This window comes from Empidonax traillii, unplaced genomic scaffold (assembly GCF_003031625.1).
Source record: "Empidonax traillii isolate 1590-97213 ecotype Southwest subspecies unplaced genomic scaffold, ASM303162v1 scaffold1422:size140493, whole genome shotgun sequence".
Lineage (NCBI taxonomy): Eukaryota > Metazoa > Chordata > Aves > Passeriformes > Tyrannidae > Empidonax > Empidonax traillii.
This window is the reverse complement of record NW_020956615.1, coordinates 122,507-134,966: the sequence shown is the minus strand read 5'-3', so window position 1 is coordinate 134,966 and position 12,460 is coordinate 122,507. Positions and strand designations below refer to the sequence as shown.

General features: G+C 38.1%; 1 protein-coding gene across 1 annotated transcript in view; it reads right to left on the bottom strand.

Annotated features, from left to right (window-relative positions):
- Nucleotides 1-6,673: 6,673 nt before the first annotated feature.
- The window catches only part of LOC114070044 (VPS10 domain-containing receptor SorCS1-like), a gene marked incomplete at its 3' end in the record, with an annotated part of 71,438 nt that continues 65,651 nt past the window's right edge, over nucleotides 6,674-12,460 (bottom strand). The window contains exon 3 of the mRNA XM_027907229.1: nucleotides 6,674-6,832. Within this exon, the coding sequence (XP_027763030.1) occupies nucleotides 6,674-6,832 (159 nt within the window). The remainder of the gene's footprint in view (nucleotides 6,833-12,460) is intronic.

Here is a 12,460-nt window from a genome sequence, read left to right as displayed (position 1 = left end):
TTCTGCCAGGAGATATTTAAAGGAATCTGACTGGCATATATATTTTAAAGCAAGAATGAACCTCTAATATCATGAGTCTGTTCTCTTTTTAACAGATGCCGCAGAATTTTTACCACTAGCTGAAGCAGTAAAGAGAATTATTCAGGCCAACAACTGATGGCTGAATTAGATTGTAGCATTTGGAAAGACACCCAATCTCAAATCCAAGGGATGATGAATTTATCACTTCACTTAGTCTGTTTTCCTGAAGGTTAATTCTCTTCTCTACTAAAAAAATACTATCTCTGTAACAAGTAACAGGGTATCCTGCAATTGTTTCCTGTTGTCTTGCAAATTTACTAAGTAGGTTCATAACTGCATTAAATAAATGCATTTTTGTTTAAAAAGTATATTGTATTACAATGAGAACATAACAGAAAAGGCTTGTTATAGCAGAATCTAAGGGAAAGTGTCAGAATTTTCATGCACACATGCACAGCTTTAAATTTAAAAATAAATTATTGTTTAACATTTGCATTATATTAAAACCTATGGCTTCAAGTGAATTTAGTACTGACAGGCACTTTGTATGATAAGAAATTGGAGACACAGTGGAGAGTACAGTCAAACAAATGACAGAGGCAGAGAAGGGAAAGGCGAGTCATCTACAGAAAAATGAAGGGAGTTGCTCAACAACACAGAGATCAGTGTCAGACCTAGCAATATGGAGTACACTTCTTTATTCCTAATCCAGTGAGCCATCCAACTCTGATGGAAGGAAAAATAAAGCAATTTTTTCATGGAAGTAGGAAAACTGGAGTTAGATCGACCACAGAAAATCTTGCAGAGAAACAACAGATCTACCCTTAATTAAAAGTATGTATCCATGGACACCAAAGCAGGAAAAGAACAAGTACTCTAAGGGTACAGAGGGCTGATGTTTATACAGATGGATAAACAAGGACGTATTGATTTGCCTAAAGACGAGTGAGTCATTGGTAAAGAGCACAGTGCTTGAGAATCTTTCCTTCTGTTTTACTCATCACAGTCCTGGCCCAGAAATCTACCTTTCTCTCTGGACTGCCAGCCTGCCACTGGGCTCTGCTAGTTGATTTTTTTCTTTTTTTTCTCCCACTTTTAATTCTATTCTTTATTTTAATTTGTTACCCCAGCGCATCATCCTTAGTGAGACGTGTAAAAGATTGATGGGTACTCTAAGATAAAGTATATTTTACAGCATAGTTTGTACACTGCACCATTATTCTTCTTTTGATGTCCCTTCTTTGTTAATTTTCAGAATGCTGGTTGCCACCAAATGCTCATCAGTTTGCCCAGAGATAACAAGGCATATTTGCAATGGGTTGTGTGCTAGATGTGTTATCAGGATGCCTAACAGGCATCTGTGCTCAGGGTCCTCACACAAATGGTATGCACAGCCCTAGCTACAAATGTGGGTGTTTCTGTGCATCGCTTGCTTAGAAACACAACCACATGGAATGTCTTAAAAATAGCGAATAGCATTTGTGTGGAAGGCCATATCCATCCCTGGCACAAGTGCTGGTAACCCAGAAAAGATATCTAAGATCGTGTGGAAAGTGCAACATTGCAAAGGCTGGAACAAAGAACTTTTAACATACATATTACTTTTTCATCTTCAATAATGTGTCAAAGAGGATCAAGTCTGCTGAAAATCTGGGTTTGATGATTAGTGGTGTCCCATATATTAACACAAATAGTGTAGACTGTGGCAGGAGTAATGCCATAGGGGAAGGGAGAGTTATTCACATAGGCTAATGTTAGCTTTATGCAAACTAGCTCCCTGGTTGTATCTGTAGTTTGTCAAAGGAGATAGGCTTTTCCAGGGGATGATTCAAAGTGGCTAATGGTTACCACTCTAGAGAAGCTTTTTTCCTCTCCATTAACTTTAGATGGGATTAGCCTCCCTCAGCTAACATTAGCCCAAGTGAATAGTCCTCTAGATGTTGTCACCAGTGTGGAAAAAAAAACCAATCCAAAAACCAAAAAAACCAAACCATCAATGTCACTTGATGTTATCGACTCCTTTTTTTTTTTTTTTTTTTTTAAACTATGATGCAATTTCTGATAAAATAAATCTGGATTTTATTCTCCTTTTTCTGGTCTAAGTAAGCAGTGATTGTTACCAGTGAAACTGAGAGGGTGTAAATAGAAACAGAATAGTTTATGTTGAAAGGAACCACTGGAGGTTCCTGGTCTGATCCTTTTGCAAGCAGATTCATTCTCAAAAATCCTGGTGCAACGAAATGTAAGCTTTTAGAATTACAAAGTATATCCAGAATAGTCCATCACATCTTTAAGAGTGAATACTGGCTGCATCTATGGCAGATACTCTACTGTCAGACACAAGTATTAGACCAAAACACATGGATAGATGGGGCTGAAGGTGTTGTTCAGTGTTGGCCTGTTCTCTCACAGACATCCTGTGGTCACATGCATCCCTATCTCTTCTCTAAGTGGTTTCTCTGTCATTCCTGATAAAAGAATACCTTTCTCTTCCACTTATATGCATGAGGAGTGGACATCTTTTAATGCAGGAAAATGAAGAAGATTATATGATTTGATGTCAGAAGACATTATCCCACAAGTATCAGACTTCTGATTTGCTAAACTTCGGCACTTTAGAAATACAGCCAAACATCAGTCCTTAACACCGACCTTCAGTGTGACACATGCAGTCAATAAAGGCAGAAGATGGAATCAGGTATTTCAAAAAGGCCAAAATGAAAAAAAAAAAAAGGAAAAAAAAGAAAGAAAATATAAACCTCTTCATTTACTAGTGCTGTGTTGGCAGAGCTCCTTTAATTTGGGGTGCCTCGCTTTTCAAGAGTTATTTACAATGAGAGCAGAGCAGCAACCACAAGAACTCCATTTTAAACCTGATTTTTCAATCTCTGTTGCTGCCTTTCAATGCTTGAAAGCCTTTGTGCATTTATTGCCAGGCTGGGTAATTACAATCCTGCATTTTGCTCGACTTGTGTTTCCCAGTTTCACCTGTATTTCGTCTCTTCAAATAGCTCTGTTATTTCTGACTGATTACTAACCATTCCTCTGTGTGTCTGATCCATCTGAATAGCAGAAGATATCTCCACATGAAGCAGAGACTCTTACATTCCATGCTCTGATTACACAGAAAACACTCCTAAAGATTACACAGTAATACATAAGCAATACTGCCATAAAATACAGCCCCTCATTCTACAAGCAAGCTGATTAAACCCATGAGAACTCACACGCACAAGACCTCCAACAAGCTTTTGCCTTACAAGTAATGCTTTACTGTGTCTGAAGTTTCCTTCTGATTTGTAATGGAGAAGCATGCAGTAGTTCTGCAATTATGTGGTTAGAATCAGCCAAGTAACAACTGTACTTTCGGTCAGAACAATGAATGCAATCATGAAGCAATTAGTGCAGGCAGCAGATGGTTTGCTGCTCTTTTTTTCTCTAGACTGGAAGGAAAAAGCCATGATTGAATAAGGGACTGGTCTGTCAGAAGTGGTAATTCAAGTCTGCTGCCCAAGGCAGAGACACGGGAGATATGTGAATGAAAGTCAACAGCCACTGAACCTTAAGGAGTTGTTGCTCATCAGCAGAACCCCAGTAATTAACAACATTCACTCATAAACAACACCCAAGAAAGTGGGACATAAAATTACTTCAGTTAAAACAGATTTCCCTATCATTCAGTAAATCCCTATTCAAACAAACAAACAAAAAAGATCTTATCATAGTGATAGGCTCAGTGGGCTGTGAAGAGCTTGAGGGACGATTCTATGTGACCCATTTCCTGTTGATTACAACTGAGCAATGAGAGGCATGCACTACTGCTGGCTTTGCCCTCATCAGTCCTGAATTTGATGGATCACCTCTGAGAACAAAAGCAGTCCAGATCCAATGCAATTCCTGTCTCTCCAGCTCCTGCTCATATTCACCACCTGATTCTCCTGGTCCCATTTGCTGCAATGACATGATGCAAGTGGATGACAACAATCATGTTGCAAGAAGGGTGCAATCATGTTTTCTGGTTGATTCTCACCTCCCTCCTGTCAACAGCAAAATTAAATGACTGTGCTAACCATTACTGGTCAACATCCAACTCACTCTTTGAAGTCCCTATCAACAACACCTTCACTGAACCTTGAATCAGTGGCATCAAAGTTAGTGGCATCGAAATGTAAATTCTTCACCATGCAGATATGTTTCCCTTGCCTCCCTGGGTGACTCTTAGTCAGTATGCACACAGTGCCTGGAATCCAAGGAGTAATGGGTTCCCTTTCCTTAAATATGGTCTTAGAATAAGATCAGGAAACAGCTAACAGCAGTGTCATTTGTTCCAAAGTACCCCACAGCTCCCATTGCAATTATCTAAATACCTGCAGGACCTCTTAATTACTCTCAGAAAATTCTGCCTTTGGATATACAAACATGAAACCAATGAGAGTCATTTACACTTAGCCATAGGCTGAACTTGACCCTTGGTTTGAGTTACATTTAATTTAGTCCAAGCTGATTAATACTCTTTGCCTGCTGGTTACCCTCTACAGTTCTTGGCCAAAGCTTGTTAAGTCAGAAAATGTATCCATTAGGCTTTAAAGTAGAAACCAGGCCTGTGACTCATACCCATTCAGAGTACTTTTAAAATTCTATTTTGAAGTGAATTGGTACAGATCTACAGACTTTGTGCTACCTGATTTTTGGCTTGCAACTACAGTACTGAATTACCAACAGTTATCCAATTTGCTAATCAACACCATAGAAAAGAAATTTTATCACAGCCTACAGCCTCTCACCCCAAACACCCCATACACCCAACTCCAACCCCATAAATTTAGGTTAACCCACGAATGGACCCTTTGTTCTTATATCCATATTGGTTTTTAGGATTCTATACAAGTGGGAGTTTCCTACAGAATGGTGTCAATACTTGTTGGTTGCCATCTATCATAAATTGAATAAGACTTAGCTGTATGGCCTCTAATTCAGAATTATTTCCTGATCAGACTGAACACCATAACAACTGAAATAAATTTTCTACTATATCATACTTTTATTTGATAAAGTTCCCACTGAAAGTTTCATTGCCCTTCATGTAATAAATTTTCTGTTTACTAACACACAGTAATATTCATTCCAATGAGTCCTAAAAAGACATCAGAGACCAGCTTCTGTTCTGTTTCATATCAGTCCAGAGAACTCAACAGTCACAAGGGAAAGGAAACATTCTGACTTTGTCTAATTACATACTGTACACCCAGAAATAATTTAATCTGCACCTTCCTCTGAACAGAGTATGACCACAGTACACTCTACAAAATGCTGTGAGAGGAATAAGAGAAAAATACCGTACGCAATTGGGAAGAATGAGGTGGAGAAGATGCATTTCTCAGTTGCAAAGGATATTATGCTACAGTCCTGGAAGGTGTTGAATTTAGAATGCAGGACTGAAATATTCAAAAAATTTCAATAAGATCATTTTGTGACCTAACCTACTTACTTAGTTATAGTTTTATTTTCTCAGGCTTACAGTAAGAGTAACAACGAGACTAATTTATGCAGAAGGAAAATTAGTTGTTCAATGCCTTTACAATTAATTAAAATACGCAGATGCAAAACATCATAGAATTCAAACTTTTATGTTGATGCTTACATTACCATATAACGAACAATTCAGCTAATATAATTATTGCTTAGACTCAACAAATTTTTTTTGTCTTTCCAGTTTTATTGAAAAATGTCAAAATGACAGGATGTGAAATCTGCCATTTCTCAGAGCAGTTTGCTCCAATGGCTAGTTACTTTAGAGCAGAGTTTGTGTGCCATTGACTCCTAACCACCAAAGTTTGTTAGAAGTTTTTATTGCTGGACCAAAACGCTTACTCCTATGTTTTGTCTTCCCCCACAGAGATATTTATGCACAACCATATAGTTTTCCTTCAATCTTTTTGTTAAACTGAACACATTGAGGTCTATCAAGTCCTTCACTGGAAGACAACTCCTTGTGAGTATTGATGTGTCTGATTTTCAAAAAGTTCTAACAGTGAGTTCTCCAAAGAAAAGTTTTGTGTTGTTGTGTTAGGCTGGGCAGCAAAAAATCACGGCAAATCTCACAGCATATTTATTTGGCCGATGGATTACCTGTACTGAAGGAACTGGACTTCAAAGAAAATTGATTCACTGCTACTTTTTCTCTTAGAAAATCAAAGGCTACTTGAAAATACGCCAACCAGATAGGAACAAGGATTGTCTTTTACTGTTCTTGGAGCTGATGCTAGGCTGGAGCAACAGAATTGTCAAATAAGAGGACAAAAGCCTCATTAGAGGGTGTTATTCCTACAATGAAGGATCCTAGCTGTCTTCTTTGCCCATTGCCTGTCAAACAATATTGCGAAAAGGACAGATGACTAAATGCAGACTGCCAGATAAGTAATTGAGGGCTAGGCCCCAAGAACACAATATATACCCATGTCCTTTACTTTGACCTTTAAATTAAGGCTTGCTCAATGTTTTCTGCTTGGAAATACCAAACTGGTGTTTCCAAAGACTGCCCTGGTATCACCCTCAAGACCACCTAAATGTTCTATAGCAGTTACACAAAGAGATGGAGAAATCCCAAGTTCTTCCTAAACAAACAAAGCAAAATGCTGTCAACAATTCTTACCTTCTGATCTTGGCTGTAGGCTAAGATCCAATCTTCCTGCTTGGGGTGGAAGAGCAGACTGTGGATGTAGAAGTTCAGACGGTATTTTTGATAGGTGGCTCCTTCATCAGAACTGATTAATAAGCTGCTTTCAACTTCCGGATCAGTCAGCAGCATAATCTGTATGGAAGGGAAAGATGAAAATACAGTGGTGAAGTCAGTGATGGAAGAGTAAGCAAGCAGCTAGGAACTATAGAAAACCTTATTAAATATGGCTATTTCAAAATGTTTCAATGTAATGTCAAAACTGCCATAGCCAATATTTCAATAATTAGAACAGTATATTTCAGCTATGCATATAAACACATGACATACGACCAAAAAAGAAGAATGACTTTACCACTAGTTAAACCAGATCGAAATGAAGCTATGCTTAATTATTTGAAAAATTAAACCTGAAATATTTAACACTAGAGCACAAAGTTACTAAGTTACCAGACAGGCACAGTGGGGTGCTGGGGTCTTCAAGAATGATTTATTAGAGTGGCAGACAAAAACATGTTAAGAAAAAGAGAAAAACAAACAAACAAAACAAAACAAAACAAAAACAAACAAAAAAAAAAAACAGAGAGAGTGACACATTTGAGAAGGATCTCTAATGGTGAGTTTTGTTAGACTCTACCAGAAATTTCAGAGAAGACAGTTTCATTGCCTGAAACATTATAGCCTGGCTGTCTGCAACAAGCAATCTTGCTCTGGCAGGAGAACACATCTGATAACATGATGGGTTCTTTCCATCTCCAGTTCTGTGAATTACAGATTTGGTAGTATATAAAAAATAATCTCTGCATAGTAAATTTGCTTTCTAGCTTTGTCCAGGAGTGTTAGTTTAGCAGTCACACAAGATATACAGCTCGTAGTTGTAGTAGGTACTTCTCCCCATTAACTGTGGTATTAATTGGTCTGCACTGCTGATGAATCAGAGAGAATAATGAGTTACTGCTCTCATGCATCTCTGCATGAGAGAATGTATAGGTCTAATCAGTAAAAAAAGATCATTCCAGTATTTCAGCAAGCAACAGGGTAATATCCCTAAGGAATGGGAATGAGGTATCATGACTGAAAATCATGAAAAGTTCTAAAGAATATTTGCCCGGAAATGTATTAAAGCCTTGAATCATTAGGATTTTTATTTTATTTTTTTCTAAGTTGCTCTGCAAATGGCAAACACTGATTTGGTTTTAGACAAGCCTGAAATGAAAGGATCCACACCTGACATTTCTCAGAGCAAATTCCTATCTCGGTTTGAGCATTGTAAAAATCACACACTCCACTTCCTTCTCTTCTTTCATTTAGGCAGGCAGAGTTAGACATAACTCACTACCCTATGAATTATAAGGAGATATAGCATCTGGTATCTGATATACAGCAGATGCTAAAGAACTATTTGTATGTGAAGGTGTAAATACACATATAATCTACACAGAATATCTCCTTCATTATTGTGCAGCTGCCAAATGTTTTATTTTCTATCTCTAGAAACCTCCTTGGTAGCACAATTTGGCCTGTGATTTACAAGTCTGGGGTTCTGCAAAATCCCTGAACTTTCTGATTAATCTGAATTATCGCAGTTACATTACCCCACTGTATCTCTAACATAAAATAGGATAGGGTTCCCATTGTAGCAAAAAGTTAGTCTCCTATCATATCTCTGATTTATTTTAGAAATTTGTGATGAAAACATGCATTATTATACATTTTTATTTTCATTTAACACTTCCAAACATACCAAGCATATTGTTGATGTGACTTCTAAACTGAAGATTGTACGATAGAAGCTACACAGAAAGGATTAATAATCAAAATATCAATATATATATATATATAATCTACTGCCACTAAGTAGGCTAGCTTCTGAAGCCAAAAATTAATTACAATGTTGTTTATCAGTTGGTTCTTTTTTTCTTAACAGACTAATTTCTGGAACAATGTTCCTATGTTTAACATTTATTGATTCAGTACTACGATTCAAGTATTATGATTTTCCTATTTTTATTACTTCCCTCTTGAGTGGATTTTGTTTATGTTAGTATTTGGAAATATCACAGCACAGCACTAATTTGGACTAGAGCAACTAGAGCAGAAATAAGCACAAATCAATGGGCTTGATCCGAGCTCCCCGAAGTTAATAAGAGTCTTGTCATTGACTTTGGATTGTGCCTCTAAGGCAAGTTGTTAATCAAGATCCAGTCTAGTCTCAAATATTTCCTTCTGCCTGCACAAGGAACTCATCTGACCTCATCACTGCCACATCCAAGCACATCATTCCCTCAACACATTTTCTGTTAGGCCACTCCTCTAAAGTGCAAAAGTGCTCTTATCTGCATTTCTTAGAAACGGGAATCCAGGGATAAACTCTTGAGGCACTGAAGCACCTAATTCCTCATCCAATCAATAAAAGTTAAGTGCCTGAACAGACTTGCTTACACTGCTGACTTTGGCTTTAATCTGCTCACTTCCATGCTGGGCTATTAGTATTTTGTTTTCAGATCTCCAAAGGCCCTGGTTATTGCACTGTGATTACCAGCCATTCTGTACCTAAGAAGAGTTTCAGGACACACCAGTTTTGCCACACATGCCAACAGCAATAGCACCTTAGACGTGGCAGAGCTGTGCTGAACTGCTGCAGGTTTATGGAAGGGAACACCGAGAGTCATAGACAGGGGAGTGAGTTGATGGATGACTCCAGCCACTTGTACCCTGTATTACCAATCACTTTGCACAGATGTCATAAGACAACACAAGGTAGAGCTGACTATCAGACACTACTCACATCACAGTCATAACACCACGTTTCTTACAAGATAAGGAAAGCAAATTTCATTACGACATATCTGTGTGTAAATAATCAGAGTTATAAGCCCAAAAGATAGCATTTACTGGAAAAGCAGAATAAATTGATACCTGCATGAAAAATACATCAAAATGAGAGTAAAATGCCGTATGTTTATCTACATAAACATTTCAGATCAGACCAGGAGTGTGCTTCTGAAACTAACCCTTCCAAATCTGGGGGGAAAACTCTATAGCAAGTCCTTACACATTGTGTTCTGACTCACACCACAGTGATCTGAGAGGACAGGAGCTGCATTCCTCTTCAAGGACACTAAATCAGAACATACCCTGTCCATGGCAGGGGGTTAGAACTAAATAACCTTTAAGGTCCCTTCCATCCCAAACCATTCAATGATTCAGTGATACATTTCAGGAGTGCATCTAATATTTTCTAACCACTACTGGACACTCAGATCAGAGTATCAAGTTAGCACTAAAGTCAGACCCTCTGCCTCCTAAATGCCCAGATTGCAGATGTCATCTCAATTCCAACCATTTTATTCTACAAACACACTTCCACTGAGCTGCACTACATGGTAATGTGGTTGTAGTCACATTAGTTTAGTTTTATTGCCCGAGTTGCCTGGAATATAAACGAGAAAGGAGGGAAAGTACAATTAATTTTAATGCTTTTGTTGTTGCAGCATATGAAATACAGAGCAAGTACATTTCAGAATTTCCTTTGAAATAAATTAATCCAATTTCTTCTTTGAAGTAGTCTTATTACCCATTGACTTGATGCAGTTCCTTATACAGAAAATAAAACTGGACACAGACGTGTTAAACAGGAAAAGCAAGAAAGCCAAAACCAGCAATGATAACAAAAGTGAATCTAAGTTTAGGTGCCATATCTAAGAATATGTAAGATAAGAGATCATAAAGAAACTATTTTTATAATTTTCAACTTTACTGTAGAAAGCATGCTGAATTTCCTGAAGTGTGAGTTCCTCAAAGGAGTATCAAACACCTTGTTCTGTTTCCACGGTGCCTAACACAACATATTTCTGCTTTCCCAGCTAACACTGGGGTTTGGATGAGTATATTCTGAATATCCCTGAGGAATCAACATGACCTTTGTACATGAAAATGACACCTTAAATCTATCCAGGTCCTTAGAGCCTGTTGGGAAAGACAACCTAGCTAATGAAGTCATACAGGATTTTTGAGATATCCCCTTGCCAAAGGATCTAAAGTTACCATGGGATAAACGCCTGGAAAAGACCTCTAAGATTAAAGAGTCCAAAGTAACACTGCCAGGTCCAGCCCTAAACCATGTCCCCACACCTACACACTTTTTGAATGCTTCCACGGAGAGTGATTCTACCACTTCCCTGAGCAGCCTGTTCCAATGCTTGACCACTCTTTCAGTGAAGAAATTTTTCTAATATACAATCTAAACTTTCTCTGGTCCAACTTCAGGCAGTCTTCCCTTGTCCTACTGCTTGTCATCTGGGAGAAAAGACCGACACCCACCTGTCTACATAAATAATAAAAATATCATCAGATCAGGTGGGCTGATCTAGCAACTTCTTCTGTGATGAATTGGGCCCATGATTTTTATTTTGACAGTTTTTTAACTACCTCTGATTCCACCAAAAAAAGGTATAGTTATTAATGCAGGAGTAGGAAGAGCCATACTCATCTGCCTCTCACTTTCAGTAAAAGCCCTTTGTAGAGGGAGACCAACCTTAGAGTGCCTCTGGTGTGGTTTATTGTTTGTCTTTTGTTAAATGAATATGAAGAGTGAGTATGAACCAAGACTCTACCTCTCCCCAGCAAAAGTAATTGTTCTCTGTTCAGATCAGTGCTCAGCAATGATCAGAACCTGCTTATTCACACCAGGCACAGCAAGCACACGCTGCACTTCCTGATGGTCCAGATGGATTGGGTTTTTTCTCTAAAAAAAAGTCAATATAGTCAACACAGGCTTTTGCAACAAAATGCAAGGCATCCATTAATCATTTACACCCCAAAAAGGAAGAAACTTGATCTGCTTCTCTTATAAGTGACAAATGAACACAAAATATAATTTATAGATCTTAACCAGTCCTCAGTTTTTCACCCCTTTTTTGATGCTAACTCTGCTGATGACAGATTTCTCTTGACAATTATGTGCATTTTTGCTGTCCTCACAAAAAAAAACCAGGAATCATTAGCAAGAGGATTCTGATTTTGCTTCTACAGATAGAATTGGGATCCTTGTGTAACTGCCCTAAATGCTAGATTTAGTGGTTTAGTAAAAAGAGTCCAGAACTGCCCTCAGTCTTTTATTTTGGCCAGTGATACCTCCACGTGGACCAACTTTTTCCTAACGCTTTGTAGCAGAGAGCATAGTATCAGTGAAACAGAACAGTATAAAGCAAATCCAAATGCATTTCATAGGTTCACATATTCTTTCATTCATTTCTGATGTATCAACAAATCTGAGTTATTACACCAGAGCAGAAATCGGGATAAAATGCAAACAGGGTCAAAGCTACTGAAAGAACCTTTACCTTCCTTACCTTCATGCATGGACACAACACTGGTGGGACCCAACACATGGAACAAGTAATGAATGAAGCACAGCAAAACAAGAAATCATTGAGTAAGAACAGAAATGTTCCTAACAAAAGCAGGGCAGTCCCTACCTAAATTCTCTACATGATTGCATATATTTTTCCAGCTTCTCTGCATGTCAGTTACATAATTTTAAAGGGTTGGGGGGTGGGGGTTTCACATGGTGACTGATTGCAAGAGTTGGAGTCCCAACATACCAAAATGTAATTTCTGCCACTTCTGAATTTGGATTTCATTTACAAGGCATGAAGACTGTGTAGGGAGAGAACTCGATCCTCCAGATTCAGCAGTTCATGCATGCATTTCAAAGCAATGCTCTCTGCTAATAATTAATTAAACCAGTTCATTGCTTAA